Genomic DNA, 21,175 nt, shown 5'->3' with positions numbered 1-21,175 from the left:
AAAATGTCTTCTTTATCACATGATATAAAGTAGAAAAGTGTAAGAGGTCTCTGAAAATGTTTGAAGCAGGAAGGCATGTTTTTAATTTACGTAGAAAGAAATACTAAGGACTAGGATTATGTAAATTGGAAAGGAGAGGTGAAATTGAAGAGTGAGGAGTTAAATTTGATTCTGAATGAAGTGTTTACTGTTCATAGAACAAAATTTCTAAATTAAAATTAAAGAATTGGTTTATGACAGGTTAAAAAAACAAATAAAAAAACTCCTTGCCTGTCTTGTGCTAAGCATCAAGGGAGAATGATATTGACCTGTTTAGTTAAAAGCCATTTGACATAAAATAAGAAAATTTTCACTGACTAGCTAGAATGAAAATAAAATGGGCTTCTGATCCTTCACCTCTCAAACTTTCACCAACTAGGTTCAGAAAAATTGTCCATCCTTTTATTTTTCTCCTTTTTTCCTTAACTATGGTATGACAATTAGATATTGCTATTTTACGGTTTTATGCATTACCCTCATGATTTAGTTTTACTGACTCTTGGAAACTGGATGCTAGTGCCTCTTGAAATTGTGTGTATGCTGTCATGTATAGAACTGTGTGAACAGTCGCACAAATATTTGCACACTTGCATATTTTTTGTGATATCACAGGTATAGTTATTTAATGGTTTGTGACATTTCAGATTTGATTAGAACTTATTTATAAATTATTTGATTAATACCAAGCACATTTCACATTTGCTTCTTCATTTTCAAAAAAATCTCTCAAACGTTAATTTGTTTTTCATCATAGATGGAAAGTCAGAAATTTTTAGCTGAAAACAGTGCTTCAGTATATATAAAGAAAGTAGAAGCCAGAATTAACGAAGAAATAGAACGGGTGATGCACTGCCTTGATAAATCAACAGAAGAGCCAATAGTGAAAGTTGTTGAGCGGGAGCTTATTTCCAAGCATATGAAGACTATAGTGGAAATGGAGAACTCTGGGCTAGTTCATATGCTGAAAAATGGAAAGACTGAAGGTAAGACTGGATTACATTGAAAACAAAAATACTTAGGATATTGCTTGTTTTTTTGTGATACTTACAGTTTTCTTTAGCCCTTAATATTTCCATTTCCGTGGAAGTATAGAAGCACCAAATCAACTCTCACAAAAGTACCAATGCATAATAAGTGGCACTTGTCAACTTGCCAGCCTCCTACACTTTCTCTTAAGTAGTTTTCAAAATGTGCAGCTTCTGAACCATCCGACTCCAGAGTCTACTTCTGGTCAATAAGCCACAGTTTGAGAACTGCTGGAGAAAGTTGTTCACTCAGTGATCTTGCCTGATCAGTTCAGCAAGGGAAGAGACTGTAAACTACATTATGGAGAACAAGTGGCTGTAGCACCCCTGGCTCTTGGCATGAGCAGCTGCAAGCATGTGCCCACATGTCTGCGCCATTACAAATGGTTCAGCCTTGGATGTTCTATACAAACTGCCTCTACCTTCAACTAACCTGCAAAGGTTGAATCAATTCAGGTTCTGACTTTTTTAATGTCTGTCCCTAGCCCAGATGTGCAAATGAAGGGCATAAAGGAAAGGAGCATCCATTCTATGTTGCTTGATTTGGAAGGGAGGAAAGCCACAAGGTTTTGAACTTTGGTGAGGGGGGAGGGAGTGGCACAGGAGAGATTGAGCAAATGAAGAGCAAACTCACTTTTAGATTATTGACAAATTGTGCTGCAGAATCCCGCACTTGGGGCTGCTATCAAACATGAATTATTTTTAACTTTGAGGTTTCCTAAGAAGTTTAGTGACTTATTTATTTTTTTAAGTTAAAACCCAAAACTCACTACATTAGTCCTTTCTATTTTAAAGTATTTTCCCATTTACTTTAACTTTGAACTTTAGGCTGGTCATTTTGAAGACTGTGTTACTGAACAAAATTTACAACAGCTTCCCCCTGAATTCATGAACATCTCATTGTCTAGTGAATTTTAATGCCATGCTGTTTTGTTCTTGTAGCAGATCTTGATTTTTGTTGTTGTGAAGACTGTTAAATGAATCTTAAGCTAGAATTTGTTCATGTCTGTTTGTGCTGATCGAATGAATGAGTGAGAATGAAACATACGTGCTGGCTGAAATCAATAATATTCCTTTTTTTTTCCAGACCTTGCTTGCATGTACAAGTTATTTAGCCGTGTGCCAAATGGTCTGAAGACAATGTGTGAATGTATGAGCTCGTATCTGAGGGAGCAAGGAAAAGCACTAGTATCTGAAGAAGGAGAAGGAAAGAACCCAGTTGACTATATACAGGTAGATAAAATGTATCTTTTTTTTTTTCACTTTTTCTCTGCATTTCAGAGTAGTCATTAACTACAAGGGTGTTTAATTGATGTCATATGTGGTCAGTAAGCCTTCAGATAGATGCAACAATGGTTACAGATAGCCTAAATTAGAAGTTGTTAAAGTTTTATGACAGTTTTGATTTCAAGAAGATATTTACACCTTTTCATACATAGGTTTGGAGGCTAATCACTTGTTTTCGGCTTCTGTTTTTATTAAGTGAAATATTCAGGGTAATTAAAAAAAACACTAGGGAAGCTTCTATTTTATATAAAAAGTGACCTTCGTATCAAGGTCCAATTGTTCAGACTCTGGAATACAGACTTTATAGTTCCTGTGTTTTGCTTTAATGAACTAGATTTTCATATTAGTAAGAGGTATCTGAATGTTGGTTGTTACGATATTCTTCTTGTATAGTGCACCTGGCAGGAGTTTTAATTGTAGATTGGGAGGCAAAAGTATTGACGATTGCAACAAAAAACAGCAGAAGCATTTTCTCAAATAGCAGAGCACCTCTTACTTTGCTAGGAGTTTAAAGATGTTGTCATGATAGCTAATTCTGGTTGTCTTCATGGTGGAAAATGTTTTAAATGTATGAAAAGAATTCTGGAAATATTCTCACTAAAACTTGTTTTTAAAATTTTGTTTTTGTTTAAATAAGTACTCATTTCTCTTGAACAGTGGCGGTTAGTTTTGTTAGCCTGAAGTCAGGCAAAAGATAGGGGCAGGGTGGCACCTTGGGAGTTCCATAAACTGCAGTTCATCAGTAGGTAGTTGCCCACGAAAATGTATACCTTTATGAATCAGTTATTTAATCTTTGAGAAAAACTTGTATAGATAGGAAAATGTGGATTATTTCTAATGATCTAGTGTTTCTACTCTAAAGGGAAAATATTTGTGTATAGTCTGTGTCCTGAAGACAGTATATAAATATTCTTTTATGATGTTTGGTTGCAAATGTCTTGTATGTGTGTACAGGCATTTTAACGTAATGCTCTCCAAATATTGTTGTATTAATAGCAAGATGTTTTTTGGCAATGAATCGGATAACCTAGTTATAACAGGATACAATTGTAAGAAGCCATTTGAGTATAAAAATATTCATATTAATTGAGGAATTTGTTTTCTGGCAATGCTTATGCAACTTTCTTACCAAACTTCAAAAGACAAAAAAAATGACCCCTGCAAAGGATTAAGTGGAGGAGTAATCTTTTTGATCATTTGAACATTAAAATTTGAGTCATGTTAGCTTAAAATAAAAGCCAAAAGCTTTGATCTAGAAATACAAGGGCTTGGATTAATTTGAAATTATTTCAACTGTGTTAAACCTTGTGGAACTATCCCAGAAAATGAACTGAATAAAAGAAAAGAGTTTTTAAGTTTTACTCTAAAGATAACTTGCGAATTTGCTGCCACAAAGACAAAAGCATTAAGACCGTGAAACTGAAGAAGATTTACAACCGTTCTGCATATGCATTAGCAGATAATACCTTTGGTTCATGAATATGTGGCAAGATCATTCCATGAAGGTGCTGAAGTGTGGAAAGTGTGACAGCATTTGATGTTCAGATTCTAGCAAGCCCCTGGAGAACTGTATCTTCTACTATGGAAGGAGAAGAATATCAATCCCTATAAACTGAGATACCCAAAGAACCTTGTGTGCCTATGTCCTTAGACCAGCAACAGCTACAACCTAAACCCCTGAGATACCAATTTGGCACTCTGATTTCATCACAGCCTGTGCCTGTTCACCTCATCTCTTTCAAGTAAGGAGCAGCAAGAAGACTAATATGGTATTCAGAAGAAACAAGCAGCCTTCCAGTCCAGCTCTGCTTCTGCAATATCAGCATCATTGGTGAGATGATTGCCAAAGCATTGCCAAGGGATTAGACTTTAATTGTTCTTGTGATTACTTTGAAAGGGACATTTGAAATACTATTGTAATTCAAGGTGCTAACAGTTTCTCCTGTTAATGCCAGGTGTTCACACTGTGAAACTGAACCTGACTTTAGTAAACTGAGATTAGTGGAATCAATTTTAAATTTAAATCCTCTAATATTCATTAATTAGCCTGTCTAAGGATTACTCCTTAAAGTGAATTGGGGAAATGAGAAGAAATACAGCTATATTGAGTAACTCTTGAATGGCTTCTTCTAAGTAACTGAGTTCAATATTTTTTTGAGTTTTATAAGACATGAAAAATATCACTTGGCTAATGTCCATTTATAAATTCTTTAGTTTATACATTATAAACTGAACAGATTCACCAATCCTTATGTGAAATGCCCTAGCTCATCTGTAAACTGTTTTGTTTATTTATTCTATGCTAAGATGATAGTGTTAATATTGACAAAAGGACTGATATATGTTTTTTGGTTTTGGCTTACTGAGAAAAAAGCATTTAGTCCAAGATGGACCTTGGGTGAATGGCTGAAGTAGCTATTATATAGTACTTGCATGTGCTTGATGTTGTTATTTTATTTTCCTTTCTTTATTAATACATGCTCATAACTATGAGTATCTTGTTTGTTATTGATCATGATGCCCCTTGAAGCTTGGTAAGAACTATATGTAACCAAGATAATGGGAACTATGTCTGTAGATGTTAAGATTTATCATGTTCCATCTTGTATCTCTAGACTATACATTTTAGTAAATTTGGGGATAAAATCAACTTGGTACCTACAATCTTTTTTTTTTCCTTTTTGATGAATAGCTACACTGTTAATGCATGTCGTTTAGTTGGTTTATTTGAAGCAGTTAGTGTAACAACAGACTGATCTGTGCCACTCCAGACTGTTAAAAATGGGGGAGAAGTTTCTGAATTAACACTGGGAAATATGGAGATAAATGCTAAATTTATAGAGTATGACTTCAATTAAGGTTTCTTAAAATGCAGTGTAGTATGTAATTTCCTTACTAATTGCAATAGCATGCATGTAAAAACAAAATTTTCTGGGTTTTTTTTTTTTTTTTTTCCTTAAGGGTTTACTGGATTTAAAGAGTAGGTTTGATCGCTTTCTTCAAGAATCTTTCAATAATGACCGTCTCTTCAAGCAAACTATTGCGGGTGACTTTGAGTATTTCCTCAACCTCAACTCTAGGTCTCCAGAGTACCTCTCATTATTTATTGATGATAAGCTGAAAAAAGGAGTCAAGGGAGTAAGTATAGACTCTGTTAACAGGGTACATTATGCACATGGAAAGGGACAGATCCGAAACGTGGTCATTTTGTCCATTCCTTTGCTCTGAAGCAGGATAAGTATATCTAGACCATCTGTGACAATGTGTTACCCTGTCCTTAAACGTTTCCAGTGAAGGAGATACCACAGCTTCCCTCAGTACCTTGGAAATTGATCGTTTTGCTTAATTAACCTTTGTAAGTTCGAAAATATTGCTAATATCTAACTGAAAATCTTAACTGCAGATTTAGACAGTTCCTCCTTGTTCCAATCACACAGGACATGGAAAGCAATAGATTACTTTCACCTTTTTAACAAACTTTTATGCATCAGAAAACTGTTACAATTCCCCTCTTCAGTTACCTTAAATCCAGTTCCTTTAACCCTTCCTCATAGGTCATATCATTCTTTTGCTCTCCACTGGACTTTCAACAACTTGTGCAATGCCCAAAGTATGTCACGGTACTTGAGTCCTTGCCAATGGAAATAGAACAGAATACTTACCACGTTGCCCCAAAATCTGGGGCTGGGGAGAATGACTTATGGAGCACTGTGGCAGCTGCCCAGGCTGGGGAGGAGGGGAGTGCCTGCTTGAAGGGCTACCAGCAAGATAGCTGCTGCTCCTTGCTGCTGATTGCCTGTGAGGGTTGCCTGTCATGTGGCCCTGCCCCCCTCCACCAATCAGCGGTGAGGGGTGGGGCCACAAGATGGGCAGCCCCCGCAGCCAGTCAGTGGCGAGAGGCAGGACCACTGGGGCCCCTCGGCCAATCAGGTGTGGGGGGCCTGCCGCTTTCAACCTGTGAAATGGCTACCCAGGCCCACATTCTTCCCATGAAATTTGGGGGGGGCAGCCCTTCTGAATATAGTAGGTCCCTACATATGATACACCTGTTAATACATTTCAGAATGGCATATGCCTTTCTTGCCACTGTTTCAGATTGTTTAACTGTTTGTGGTCCATCATAACCCCCAGATCCCTTCTGCTGTACTGCTGCATACCCATTTATTTTGCACTTTGATTTTCTGCTTTTGATTTCTCCTTCCTGAGTATGCTGCTTAACACTTATCTTTCTTGAACTTGTTTCCCTTCCAAAGTAACTTGTCCTGATCGAATTTCATTTTGCTGATTTTGGACCGCTTCATCAAGATCATCTTGATTTACTGTGGTTCTGTGTTTTCAACTCTCCCAGCATAGTCTCATCCATGTACTTTATGAGCAATCCCTACCATAAATAGTTAACATGCAGAGAGGATTGCAAAAGTTTTACAATCAAGTATGGCCGCCAAATTCTCAGTTAGAGTACTTTATTTTTTAATGTTTTAAACAGTAATACAAACCAAATCAAAGCATTGCATGAAAGGGTGGAAGACTGGACTAATCTCATACCCAAGTTTTCCGACAAATTCCCATTGTCAGTTTTTTAAATTAATTGGGAAAACAAGCTTTACTTCACGGCTAAATGTAACCAGTTTAGCATGTTTTAATGTAAAATATTATACCTAAACTGTATAGTGAACCACATAAACCAAGATATTTTACTTACAACTAGGACATTACAGTTGATTTGAAAAGATAGTGGCCCTTTTTTTCAGTTGTATTGATTCCGTTTCAAACTTGAAAGAAAATACAGCACTACAATTGCATCTTGTCATTGAAAATGGTAAGAATTACAGACCAAGTGTTCATATCTAAATAAAGAAGCCTAGCTTTTGTAAAACAGCATATTCAGCTTTAACTAAAAATTATCCCGCAGCTAACATTTGCTTGAAAAGCCTTGGGCTTTAGTTGTAGCTGTTTCCTGTTTACCTGAAACATATTTTCAGCTTGCAGTAGAATGTGTGAGAGTTCTTACAGCGTAGATTTCTGTTCATGCTTCAGAAATTAAATTGTAAGTTTTACTTACTTACGTTAGTTATTGTTGTTGAAGGTTGAAATTGTTGTCAACCTACTTTTTGTTACCTGTTGTAGCACTAGAACTCCAGCTCAGTCCATAGACTGACAGGCAGACCATCAAATGATTTACAAATGGAGTCTCAGCCTTCATTTAAAAATGATATTGTTGTTTTTTTTAATGTATATTTCAACAGTACATTTTTTTTTTTTATTTTAAAGTAGTTGTGGGAAATGTAAGGCACTTTTCTTCTGTCATATACTACAACTTTTTTCCTCTTTAGTGTCTTGTCTTCATTTTAGTTTGACCTGAGTTTTCCTTTTTACTTGGTGTGTTAGTGTGCTGCTGTTTTGTTACACCTGGTAGATTGGGCAAAAGGGGGTCCAGATCATCTACTTTGCATATGCAGGGTGGGTTCCAATCTAGGGTTAGTGTCAGGTTAGTGGTGGTGGTGTTGTGCTGAAAAGTCCTTCAAAATGCAGTCAACCAGGATACTTTAGAGTTCGAACTTGTTTCCTTTATATGTTGAAGTTTAATCCTGGGGTCAAAACTGAATTGTTTTCCAGTTAAATTGACTTAGATGTGTACTTTTTTTCTTCATGAAGAGTATGTGTAGTGAGGGGAGGGCGTCTGTTGGGCTAAGACTTTAATTTTAAAAATTAAGAAATTTTATATTTTATATACTAAAAGTAGCAAATTATGTATTTCTTTTACAGCTAACAGAGCAAGAAGTAGAAACTATATTGGATAAGGCAATGGTTTTATTTAGGTTTATGCAAGAGAAAGATGTTTTTGAACGTTACTATAAACAGCACTTGGCAAGAAGACTCCTCACAAACAAGAGTGTTTCAGATGACTCTGAGAAAAATATGATATCAAAATTAAAGGTAAAAGATTATCTGTATGTGTTTTAGCACGTTCAAAATGTTCTTTAATTTATCTTCACTTCTGATTTCTTTTAATTAATATGTAATTGACATAAAATTATTTTCATTTAAATATTCAATTTTAGTTTTTAATAAACTTGAAAAAATACTGTTTTTAGTTCTTTGCAGTAAAGGCTAACCTGTCCAAAAAGAAATAAAACTACAGAATTAGGTGATGTCTGTCCCTAATAGAATAGAAAAGTATTTTAGACTGTTTTGTTCTTATAGGTCGTCAAAAAAGTTAGTCTCTTCCTAATAGTGCAACTCCAAAAGACAGTATGATTAAGTGGTTTGAGACTGGGAGTTTGACCTTTTTCTTATTCCACACATTTTCACTGATCTGCAAAATGGGTTTGCAGTATCTTTAATACTGTTGAGCACTTGGAGCATAAAATAAAGCACTTCAAGATGGGGTAATGAAAAGTTCTGCAGTAACTGTAGAGTATGTTATTTCTTCTTTCTGAATCTCCTTTTTTTGACTTAGCATTTTTATAGTGAGACCATATTAGTTTCTGAAAACACATTTACCTTATGCTGCCTTTCATGTCCCATGATGCACTTTACTCCAGATTAAAAAGGGCAGTTAAAACAGGTAAAGCCTGTGGACCTGATAACCTATACCCTGAACTCATGAAGAAGTTGGAGATAAACTAGTGGACATTAGGTACCTATAATTCTATCTGGTCATCTGGAAGACTAAGATACCCAAGCTCTAGTGCAAACCAAACATGGTATCCTGGCTGAAACCTTAGAGCATTTTGCCAAGACCTCACTGAAAATAAAAACAAGAAACAATGACTGGCATACTAGCTGATTTGATCTGGACAGCCGGTGCTCTGGATTTACCCTGTGCTATTTTGTGCCTCAGCCTGTCTCACATAGGACTAACAGATCTTCAGTTGAATAAAATCATGCATGTAGCAGGGATTGTTGAGTCTAAACAACTTGGCCTAACTACTGATTCTGTCCCACACAGTCCCTTCTGAAGGGAGGCAGCAAGTCACCTTGCAGAATCTGCTTTGCCTTTGTAAGATGTGAGCAAGACTGCGTCTGTTCTTAGTTAAAAATGTCTTTAATCTGTTTTACCTGAAGATGCTGAAGACGACCTGTTCTTCTAAGGAACCTGTAGCACAATAAAGTAGAAGATACACAAGTTATCTTTTCAGCACAGCTATTTAGCTCAAGTGCTATGCTTTATTAACATAGCTGTACTGACTCTGGTATGCAGCTTAGCTCTGGTATCCCTGCCCAGCATAGCATTATGCCATGTATATGTAACCTACAGGTCACTTATACCTCCCCTACACGTTACACTTAAGGCATGATTAACCAGGTAATCATGCCTTAAGTTGTGACCCAGCTATGTGTTCAACCAATTAATGGCATGATAAAACAAGCAAAAAGCTACGAAGTTATTCCGCAAAAAACGTGTAATAACATTGTAGCTTGTTCCCCCCTGCTGTGAGCCCTGCGCGACATGAGGCTCTCAGTGACGGTAGCTACTGCAAGCCCCATAGTGACATAGGCTGCAGGGCTCACAGCAGGGGGGAAGCTGCTGCTGTAAACCTCCCACTGTGAGCCTTGCAGCCAACAGTGCTCATGGCAGGAGCAGTGTTCCCAGTGCTGCCCCTGCTGTGAGCCCAAGCCCCATCATCTTTAGTGTTCACAGCCAGGGGAGCCAGGGATCATGATCTGCAGTTCCCTGTGCACCGGCAATAAGGTGTGATAGAACCAAATCACAATTACACAGTTGTGCCTCTTGCCATGCATGTGTGGCATGACAGGGGGCATGATTGTGTGGATTGAACATTAGATCCCATTGTGCCTTTTACCTGTATATGTAGAGTGGCATAGCAGTTAGCAAGAACAAGCTTCAAATACAGCCAGTGCCTGTCTCGTGACATACCAGCCTTCTGCACTAGGGAAACCAGCCTGCGACATGGATGCCACCAGTGGCACAGGCAGTCTCTGTACTTGGCCCACAGCAGATGGGGGAGAGGACAGGCAGCACAATAAGCAGAGCAGGCAGGGAACATGGGACTGGGAGCAGAAAGGAGAGCAGCAGATTTGGCAGGGGAAGTGGAGTGGCACTGGGGGAATGAGATGTTAATTGGTGGTATGCCTTCCACAATTGTTCTACACTATCTGTTGGTAAAATTTGGTCACTCCAGATTTATCACAGATGACTAGAGGTGGGGCCTTTCTGGCTTCTCTTGCCTCTCCTACTTCAGTTATTTGAAAGACGCAGGTCACCGTACCTCCAAGCTGCAGCAAGGATTAGTTAACAGCTGTCAGCAAGGATTAGTTGGTCTTCTCATAGACTTGCACAAGTTAAAGACATTTCAATTAATATGGCTGTCTTGTCTGTGTAAGTACATTTACAACACACATGCTCAATACTGTCTGGTTTTAACACTTTCTGTCATCTCAGTTGATATGTTGTAGTGACCTGGAAAACTTTGCTTGTCATGGGCAATTAATGATTTTGGATGGCTGAGTAAAATTAGTTTTTCATTCATTGTCATGTTACAGGAAGGCTGGTTTATGTGGGTATGTGTGCATTAACTTTTCAGAGCAGGTTGAGATAAAGAATATGTTTTTGACTGGTTTGTTTTGAACACAGTCAGTAAGGAAAAACAGATTTCATAGTATTATGTCACACACTGCTTCTCATCCTTGCATGGAAAGAAGAGTTTCTCTCTTAAGACCTGGAAACTGGGTGTGAATGATAATTTAACTAAAAAATTATAGCCAAAGTTACCTTTTCTGCATTTAGGCACTTGTGGCATTTAGTGTTTTCTTTCAGTGTTTTGAGATTGCAGCATTTATAGATACATTTTTATAGTGGTGGTACAGTGAAATAACTACTTTATTTTATAGACGGAATGTGGATGTCAATTCACATCTAAACTGGAAGGCATGTTCAGGGATATGAGCATCTCAAACACAACAATGGATGAATTCAGGCAACATCTTCAGGCTACAGGGGTAAGAATCAATTATATATTTTTCTTGTGCTTCTGCTTTAGGTACAGAAAAAACTTGGTTCTTAGTACTAGGAGTCATGCAGTCCTTTACTGGCTACATGTTTCACGTTGCAACTTTGGTTGACTCATTCAGTAAATGGTTTTATCCTGTGTTTATTTGAAACCTGACTCACTACTTGATGAAAACTAGTCTCAGTAATAAAGTTCTTTTAAAATTTTTATTCTGTCAGTATTCTAAATAGTTTTATGTAGTAATTACCATAAATGAGTTAAATATAATTGAAAATTGTATTCACTTCAAGACACAACATAAGTTAACCAACTAAGTAAAAGATGCGTTGTGCATTTGCACAGACTTAGTGCTTGGTAGAAGTAGACTTAATTGTAGTAGAACTACAGTCTCATCTGTACTTGCATATGGCAAGTTTGGGAAAGCTTCAGGGCTAGGCTTAAAAACTGTTCAGCTGCTTTCCCAGCAGGTGGTGCACACCAACTTGCTGTTGAGGCAGAAAGTGACTTAAGTGTCAGGACTGTCAGTTCATGCTCCTAACTAGTAATGAGCTCCATCTGTAAGCTGCAGCTTTACATATCATTTTCCTTCTTAGCAGGGATCTTCTTGGTCAGGTTTCTATTTAGGAATCTAGTTCTTTGTGTTTTGACTCCTTGTATGTACTCTCTTGAGTAAGGTAAGGGTTTTGTGTGAGATCCATTCGCTTTTCATAGCCAACCAAGATTAGTTCTGTGGTAGCACTTTGACAGAATCATTTTAAGCTTTGATCTATGAACTAAATTAATAGTGACATTTTTGGAGTTACACAAGACATCATTACAGGTGGTCTTGCTGGTTCTTTATCTGAAAGTATGAAAACTAAATCTTGGATATTTATTGTAATTATGATCTACTAAGACACTGGGCATGTAGCCAGCCCCTTTTCTTTTCTTCCTTATTATTTAAGAATCGCATGTAACCTGTCTGTCAGTTATACCCATATAAACAAACTAAATGTTATATGATGCTGATCCATTAGACATGAATCAGTTTGTATCTATCCTCTTAGGCAAAGGACAGACATTACACACAAACCACTGTAAGTGATCAGAAACTGGTTTAAACATGTAACAGAACAGGCATTCAGTGGACGTAAACCAGTTTCAAAACTGCCAAAACGGGTTTGAGATGAACCTGGTTGAATGTAGTATCAGGCTTAATTGATTGAGCCCAAACTGGTTTATGCAATGTCTGTCCCAGACCTCTTCTTAGTTTAAGTTAAACCACAGTCCTTCAGCATCCCAGTATGCTCTCTGGGCAGGGCTGGCCCCACCCCTCTGCTGTCTAGCCCAAGCAGGGATGGGACATGGCAAAACACTGGCCAGCATGGCTCTGTTAAGATAGAATGGGCAGGGAGGGGATTAATTCTTCCCTTCTTCCCCTCCTTCCCCACCGCAGTCGGAGACTGCCTGTTTGATGGGAGCAGAGGGGAGGGGGCTGCAATGGTGGCCCTTGGGGCTGGCAGACCCTGGCTTCAGGGCAGAAGGGACGGAGGAAGGAATTAATCCTTCTTGCTGCCTTCACCTTAGTGGGGCTATGCCAGGGATCTTTTCTGTGCTGGTGGGGACTCTTCCCCCTCCACCTCTCCCCAGGGCAGTGCTGGAGGGACATTCCTGCTGCTCCTCTCCTCCCCCCACAGCTGCTGGGGGCAGCCTGCCTCCACTGCCTGGACTGAGCTGGGCTGTGGGTTTGGGGCCACCCCGGCAGCTGCAGTTCAGTGACAAGGTCACTGAGCCGTGTCAGTAGCGTAGCCCAGAGGGCTACCCGGGCCAGCTCAGAGGCACTGCAGGGGCTGCTGGCTCAGGCGCTGGGCTCCGGGGTGGGGGCTACAGCTGTGCCACTTACCCTGGGGTGTGCTCCCCACAGGGAAAGCCAGAGTGGCTCGGCAGTGCAGGGAGGGGTCACCTCCACTCTGGGTTGCTCTCCACCTCCTGCTTTCTGGCTCTTGAACTTCAGTGGAGGATCATATGTGGCTCGCAGGGTGAGTAACTGTGGCCACTCTTGGTCTATTCACTTGCAGACTGGTTCAGTCTGTGCAGGTTAGACTAACCTACAAAGATTGAATCAAATCAAACTTGGGCTTTTTGAACGTCTGCCGCTAGACTTAGTGGCGGTAGTGGTTTAGAGGTTAAATGAATTCTTCCATCAAAGGTATAACAAGACTTAACCATTTCTTTCAGTTTACCTACTACCAATTATTGGTTCAGGATCAGGCAGGTACCATGACCCCTTGCCCAGACTGTCACTTTTCATGCTGGCAGGACCCATGTTGTGATGTAAGACCTGTAAATGGGTTCGTCTTGTTCCCTGGGTGCTTCAACATTGTTGTCTTACTTTATTTCTCTTTATAGTAGTCAAAAGTACTTTGCTCCATATACTTTTTTTTATACAATCAGTTCAGATTCACAGTACAATGATAATGCCAATAGCCTGCCAAAGAATACCAGTCCACAGATAAACAGAGGCCATTACGTATCAGATGTACTAGGACATTCTGTGCAGGCAACTTCAGATCTCTGAATGCTGTATGGTGCCTTTTTTTGTCTTGTGGGAGCACCTCAGCTTTAATGTTTTTGATTATGCAAAGCACTCTGAAATCTTTGATAAGCACAGGGAATTTAAATTGTTTGCTTCACGGGAATATTTTTAGTTATTGTGGGGGCTTGTACTCATGAATAATTTGGAAATAGATTTAGAGCAAGGCTGTCCAAGTGGTGGACTTGTGGGATGTATGTGCCCTGAGGGGGATTAACATTTGCTCCCTGGGTTCTCACCCAACTTCCACTGCCCCTGCTGTACCAGCTGTAGCAGCAACTGTCCTCCCTCCCTCCCTCCCTTGGTTTGTGCTGCAGGCCTCTGCTGGAGAGGTGATACAGTACAGCACAGCAAAGCTTGCAGTGCTGGCAGCCCAGGTCACCCATACACCATAGGAAAGTGAGGATGTGGCAGGGTGCTGCACCGCATGGGGGAGCACCTACCTGCACAGTGCAGCAGGGAAGGTAAATGTTCATCTGTGTATGTGGGGTGTACAACCTGGGGGAACTCATGGACCCCCACTTGTGCTCCCCCATGTGTTTTTGCCCCCACGGCCACTTTGAAGCTTGACAGCCCTGATTTAGAGAAATCAAAGAAGTAGGCTCAAGCCTGTTACAACTTCCCAGGTACTAAAGAGTCCACCACATAAAGAGTCCACTACAGACATTCCTTCTCAAGTGTTTGAGGTATGTTTAAGCGTGTGATTCTCAACCAGGGTGCCCAAGCACTTCTAGATGTTTAAAGGAAGCTGCAAGGTATGAGATCATCAGTGACATGTGAGGAGATAAGCAGCTAAGTTAGGTTAACGATTGTCCCTGCCTAGATGATCCTCACCTCTACTTCCCAGGCCTTGTGTAAGGTGATAAGCACTGTAGTAATATATAAACTTTTAAAAAATTAGGTTCCGTTCAACTCATAAAAGTTATAGAGGGATGCCTCAATTCCATTGAGGAGTGCGTGAAGTTCAAAAAGGTTGAGAACCACCAGTTTAATCTTTCTCATTTTCTCTAGACAGTGCATGAGAATATATATAGCATTCTTGAAGATTTAAGGTGTTTGAATAATGTTAGAGTCTTTCACTGAAGGAATCAGTAGCAGGTGATTCCTTCAGTGCATCCTGATATTTATCTGCTTTTGGTGAAGATTGGGTTTAGATGTTTCACCAAAGGACACCACCAGCAGTTACTTTCAAGAAGTATGTCCCATGATAACTAGGCAAAGTGTTGCTGAGTGTGATCAGTCTGATGGATTTTGTCTTATAGCTGTATCTGTAGGAAGATTTGGGCATCCTTGAAACCCAGATAACTTTAGCTTCTCCGGCACGGTTTTTTTATTCTGGAAAATTGAAATAATTAAAACTCTTCATTTGTTTTAAAAAGGAAGATTTTACAGTATCAGGTTATAGAAATCCCCTCTCCTGTAATTCCTTAATGTGAATTCATAAGGGAAAGGTTTTTTCTAAATATTGGGTCTAAAAGAGTCATTCTAGGTCTTGAGTTTAATATTCTGAAATTGGAGAGAAAGTTCTTATTTAATTAGGAGTAAGAGGCATGTTACATGCTTTTTGATACTTAAATGTTAAAGGAGACTTGATTCAAAGGAGGGAGGTATCTTAATCTTGATGGACGGCAGTCATTCATTTCATGGTTTCCCTTTGGCTAGCCTTATTGCTGAGTTTTTATTAAATGTCTAGAATACTTGAAGCAAAAAGAAGAGTATATATTTCCCTAGCAGAACAGTTCTGTGATAAAAATTGTTGGCAGTTTGGATGGAGTTGAGAAGTTTTTATGTTACTGTTGTAGTGCCATAGGTCCTAACATTTTCCATAAAGAAAGGCCTATTATGTTTCAGTTTAAATAATTTGCACACATTGCATATACATGACCTCTCCTAGAAAAGGTCAGGAACCAGATATTCTTCTCTATTCAAAGCCTCTTGGTTTTAAAACCAAGTTAACAACATATTTTGCAAGTTTATTGCAGTGTGGACAGTTTCACACAAAGAGAAGTTCTGGATTGGCAAAAGTCAAAACTGAGATACCAATAAACCTAAATTTTGCAGTTTAGAGATGATGCAGTTCAGGTTACATGGTTGAGACACACTCCTTCCCTTAGTTGATGCTGGGCACACAGTGACGAAGAAAGCAATCTCATGGGGCTGTAAGCACATGCATCTTACAGTGTGTCAAAGCCCTTTGAGATGCTGCAAGAGGCATGTGTGGGAATGAGAAAATATTCCCTACGCTGTGGAGGCAAAATTAGACCCCTGGATATCCAGGGGTCAAAAAGAGCCATGACGGAAAAAAGCGGGGAAGAGGCAGCCGGAGGTTGGGTCCTCCACAAAACAGCTCTGGTAGCAGCCAGAGCATCTCTGTGGCTGGCCCTCACCCTGGTGCTAAAGCACACTGACTACCTGTGCAGGACAAGCAGCATGCCAACTGCAGGGAGCTGGACCCGGGCTCCTGCTGGTAAGTGGGGGGGGGGGGCTGGAGGAGGGGACCCCAGACTCCCATTGCTGTCCCCCGAGTCCCCCTGATTCCTGCCCTGCCTGGCCGCATCCCCTGCCTGCCCCCCTACGAGACTCCCTGATGGCTGCCACAGCTCCCCCATCACTGCCCTTCCAGGCCCCAGCATCCTAGCAATTTTATAAAAACAACCCCTCACCCCCTGCACTCACCAGCACTAGCAGCTGCCTTGGGGGTCATTGGGGACCCACCGCACAGTGCAGGGCCAGGTGACGGCTCTGCTGCCCCATGCTGCATGGGGGGCGCTCTGCCAGGAGGCCCCACGGCCCCTGCTCCTGTGGTTAGTAGAGGCTTTTTTTTTTTCTAACGTGCCAGAGGCTGGGGTGGGGGGGGCAGCCATGGGGGACTGGGGGGGGGTTGGGGTGCAAGCAGGGGATGGGGCCGGGTGGGACAGCTATTGAGGGGGCTGGGGGGGGGGCAGCCATCAGGGGGGGCTACAGGAGCCGTCGGGGGATGGGGCAAGTGGGGCAGCAATTCAGGGGGCTGAGGGAGCAAGCAGGGGTGGGGCATGTGGGCCCTGTTGAGGGGGTGGGAGGCAGCAAAACGTATAAATATTTAGAATTGACTTTATTATGATGATAGAGACAGTGGTAGGCTTCAAATTTGCTTTAACGCTATAGATATATCAATAAAACATTGCCCAACCGATCGATCGATCTCGATCTCGATCTCTCTCTCTCTCTCTCTCTCTCTCTCTCTCTCTCTCTCTCTCTCTCTCTCTCTCTCTCTCTCTATATATATATATATATATATATATATATATATTATAGTGGTCTTTTGTTTCAGTTGTGGAGGAACATGGATTTCAGGGTAATTTACAGAGTGATTTTGAGATTTTTTTTTATCAGCGTTCAAACGGGGAACACCAGAATTCATGCTAGGGAGGCCAGTGGCAGGACCCTGCCTGCTCAGAGCTAGCACCTTGGACCCAACTGGAGGTGGCCGACCTCCTGGCCAGTTGGTCCCCCTGTGGGCCCCGCAGGATATGGAGGCAGACCCCGCACAGCCTGTTATGGCCCCGGGCCATGGGGGCTCGTCAGCACAGGCTGCTTTGTCCCAGCCTGTTGGGGCTCAGAGAAACCAGAAGTGCCACGGTGGGCACTTCCGGTTTCACTTTACCTTACAAGCCGGCATGCCGGTTAATTGAGCATGCTGGCTTATAAGATGCCGGTTAACAGAACTTTTACTGTACTTTTGTAATATAAAAATTACATTTTAATGCTGTTCAGGGAGGCTGTCCTGCTATTTAACTTTGAAAGAGTCAGAGTTTCATTTCCATGACTTTTATGGCTTTTTAATCTAATGTGCTGTATCTATTCCTTTATCTTAGGTTTTCTTGTAGTATGTAAGAATCTAGAAGCGTTTAATTACACTTTGTTTTAGAGAGAAAAGTACCTGCCTGTGATGCATGTTCTTTGAAAGTATTAATTATAATAAGCCCACATTCATTTTCCTATACTTTTACTTACAAGTTTAATGCAGTTGAATTTAGTTGACTGTAGCTAACAAGTACACCTTGATTGCAAATAGTTGTGTGCCACCTACTGATGAAACAATTTAACTCAGAACTTCATTTCAAGTGTTTTCAACCTGTGCAAATACCAAAGTTAAGTTCATTTATTTTAGAACAAGAATTTAAGCCGATTATTTTCTCCAACTTGAGAGAAACCATTTCTTGATGCAAAATTAAAGTAAAATATATGGTAAGGTAAATGGTTTTCTATTTTAAAACTTGAGAAAAGGAAAGGTATGAGTTAACTCACTCTTGTTAACTCCCTATGTTAAATAGCAAGCTATTTATTTAGGCAGAAGGCAGGGTATATTTGCACTGTATAGACTAACCAAATCAGCTTGAGGTTTCATGAGCCTGAGCTCACTTCATCAGATGCTGTGAAATTTTCTTATCATATTGTGCCATAGGGCAAGTACATAACTTTTTTTGGTTTTAATTCATATGGTTAGCCACCTGCTTTCTTCTAGATAGTCAACTGTTTTAAAAACAAAGTAACAGTAGGAGGTCATAAATGACAGATTTGGCTGTGAGGTGATGCGAATTTCAGAATTTCTGTTTATCATCACAAATATTTGCTTTTGCCTATTACTTTACATTGTCAAATTCTGTACAGTCCTAAATGCCAGATGGGAACAATGTTAGTTCTTTCTGGCTGTTCTTCTGATTTCTTTTGGCTCCTTTACCAACAGTGATGACTTAATTTGCTCTTCTTGGAAAGTATGGCAAGTGTATTGTATCCTTAGCTTATGGAAAGTGAATGACTAATTATAACAATGAACAAGGATGCAAAACTTTTGTTTTTAAATTGTGCGCTCCTTCTTCCAATTACTCTGCAGGTTTCATTAGGTGGTGTTGATCTCACAGTGAGGGTTCTCACAACAGGTTACTGGCCTACCCAGTCAGCCACACCAAAGTGTAACATCCCGCCAGCCCCCAGACATGCTTTTGAAATATTTAGAAGGTACGTGTTAAATTAGGCATTTGGTACTCTGTCTTGTAAAATAAATGTTTTTGATAAGGTAGTTACAAGAATTTTAAAACTATATTTTAAAAGCTAGAAAGTTAGAAAACTGACTGCTTATTGCCTGTCTTTTTTGTTTCAAATGAGACTTCCAGTTAAATTTAATTTAATGCTTTTAAGAGTAACCTATAAATTACACTTAGTATATTTCATCCTGAAAGGCTAGGAATGTTCTCAGTAGTTACCTGAAATGCTTTGGGACAACTCCGGGTAATATACAAGGTATAAAAATGTAACTTCTTTCCATTTTAATTTCACAAATTCCATTTTATTTGTATTATAGGTTTTATTTAGCTAAACATAGTGGTCGACAACTGACGCTTCAGCATCATATGGGTTCTGCAGATCTCAATGCCACTTTCTATGGCCCTGTTAAAAAGGTAAACTTCAAGATTGTACAAGCGTTAACTTAAAACACTGTATACTTGTAGGCTTTTGGCAAGTTTTGCAATGTTAGATATGCTCCATTCCTTCTACAACCAATTCTATCCCTGACAGCAATTTGGAATATACATATAATGCTTATTTTCTGGAAGCTAGAATCAAATTTGAAACTATCCAACTTGCTAGCTTTTCTATAACATAGAATGGTGATTGTTGTCACAAGTAACATTCCAAATATGTGTTAAATTTAAACTGTGAATCTGTTCATAGTGAAATCAGGTTGTTTTTCCAGAGTTATTTCATTGTACTTACATATATTTTAAAGCCAAACCTGTTCTAGTTTCACATACAGAGTGCCACTAACTTATAATATTTGCTGAATTTATTGAATCTCAATCTGATATGCATGAGAAACAAATGTAGCATGCACTGAAGAGATCAGTACTGGAAAGCTAATCTTAAATTAGAGCCAAGGGTGCTTAACCTCCAGCCTGTGGGCCAGTTGCAGCCCACAGAGCCATGTCATGTGGCCTGTGGGGCTTCTCACAGGTTGGGAAATTTGGCAGTGGGGGAGTGATGGCATTTAATACTCCCACCCTCCCCTGCTTCCAGATGCCCAAGGTCCAGGCAGCAGGTCAGAGCTGGACCATGCCCCTTCCTCCTGCATGGCTGGATTGGGGCTGGGCCATGCCCCCTTCCCCTGCATAACTAGTTTGGAACTGTGCCATGCCCCCTTCCTCCCATGTGTCTGGGCCATGCCCCCTGCCTCCGCACGGCTGGATCAGAGCCAGGTCATGATCCCTTCACATGGCTGGATGGGGCCCCACTGCACCTTCCCTGGGCACTAGATTTTGACTACTGGCTGGATCAAGCTGTGGATGAACCAGGCAATGCCCACCCAGCCTGCTGAGTACCACTGAGGTGGAAAAAAGAGATTGCATGACGCACAGAGACAAAGAGGGCATTCAAGCATAGCTGCAAAACAAGCCTGATTTATGGGATGCCCTCAAAAGGGATTAATAAGAGGCTTGGGCCTGGTGTCACTGGAGCAATGGACAGGTAGCTCAGGTGCAGCACTAACGACAAATGTGGGGGAAGGTGGGAAGTTAGGATGCTGAAAGAGCCTTGGAGAGGGTTGGCAAAGGAAACACCTAGCATATACCACTCTGATAATTGTATGTATTTAAAAATGTTGTAGTTAATACTCATAAGCAGAGTCTTCCGTTTAATGGAAAGCTGATTTAGGAGGTCCAGTTAGATTCCTATAAGTAATTTTATGATTTTTTAAATTAAAACAGGAAGACGGCTCTGAGGTTGGTGTAGGAGGTGCCCAAGTAACTGGCTCAAACACACGGAAACACATACTGCAAGTTTCCACTTTCCAGATGACGATACTAATGCTCTTTAACAACAGAGAAAAATACACGTTTGAGGTAAGAAGTGTGGTTTTTTAAGCAAGCTTTAAATAATTATTAAACTGACCCTTGCAAACAGATGTCAGTTTTGTCAAGAGGTCATGGTTTCTCATCTAGACCTTATGGTGTAGACATCTCATTGGTATGTTGTTCAGGTGCTGTCTTGAGGCATTAAGTTTAAGTACGTAACAAAGCTTACCATGCAAGTATTACAGTTTAAGGTGCACTTCACTTTAGTTTCTTCAAATAATACTGACTACCACTGCTTTAAAATTTATTTTTGAGACAAAATTTAGATTATTGTAATTTAGCTTTAAAATTGCATGGCAGACTGAAACTTGAAAAACAAATGGGATAGAAACAAACTAGTGGTTATACAGTATAACCTCATAAATCCAGTATGCTCAGGACTGAGCACCT

General features: G+C 40.1%; 1 protein-coding gene across 1 annotated transcript in view; it reads left to right on the top strand.

The window, feature by feature from the left end:
• Positions 1-21,175, top strand: part of CUL3 (cullin 3) — a 96,235-nt gene that overhangs the window by 66,300 nt on the left and 8,760 nt on the right. Inside the window, exons 6-13 of the mRNA XM_006276482.4 lie at positions 794-1,022; positions 2,152-2,297; positions 5,313-5,489; positions 8,118-8,288; positions 11,208-11,315; positions 18,772-18,896; positions 19,240-19,336; positions 20,639-20,773. Of these exons, the coding sequence (XP_006276544.1) occupies positions 794-1,022; positions 2,152-2,297; positions 5,313-5,489; positions 8,118-8,288; positions 11,208-11,315; positions 18,772-18,896; positions 19,240-19,336; positions 20,639-20,773 (1,188 nt within the window). The remainder of the gene's footprint in view (positions 1-793; positions 1,023-2,151; positions 2,298-5,312; positions 5,490-8,117; positions 8,289-11,207; positions 11,316-18,771; positions 18,897-19,239; positions 19,337-20,638; positions 20,774-21,175) is intronic.

The sequence above is a fragment of the Alligator mississippiensis genome, chromosome 7, assembly GCF_030867095.1.
Source record: "Alligator mississippiensis isolate rAllMis1 chromosome 7, rAllMis1, whole genome shotgun sequence".
Classification (NCBI taxonomy): Eukaryota; Metazoa; Chordata; order Crocodylia; family Alligatoridae; genus Alligator; species Alligator mississippiensis.
Note: the sequence above shows the minus strand (reverse complement) of the source record. Positions and strands in the feature narration are given on the sequence as shown.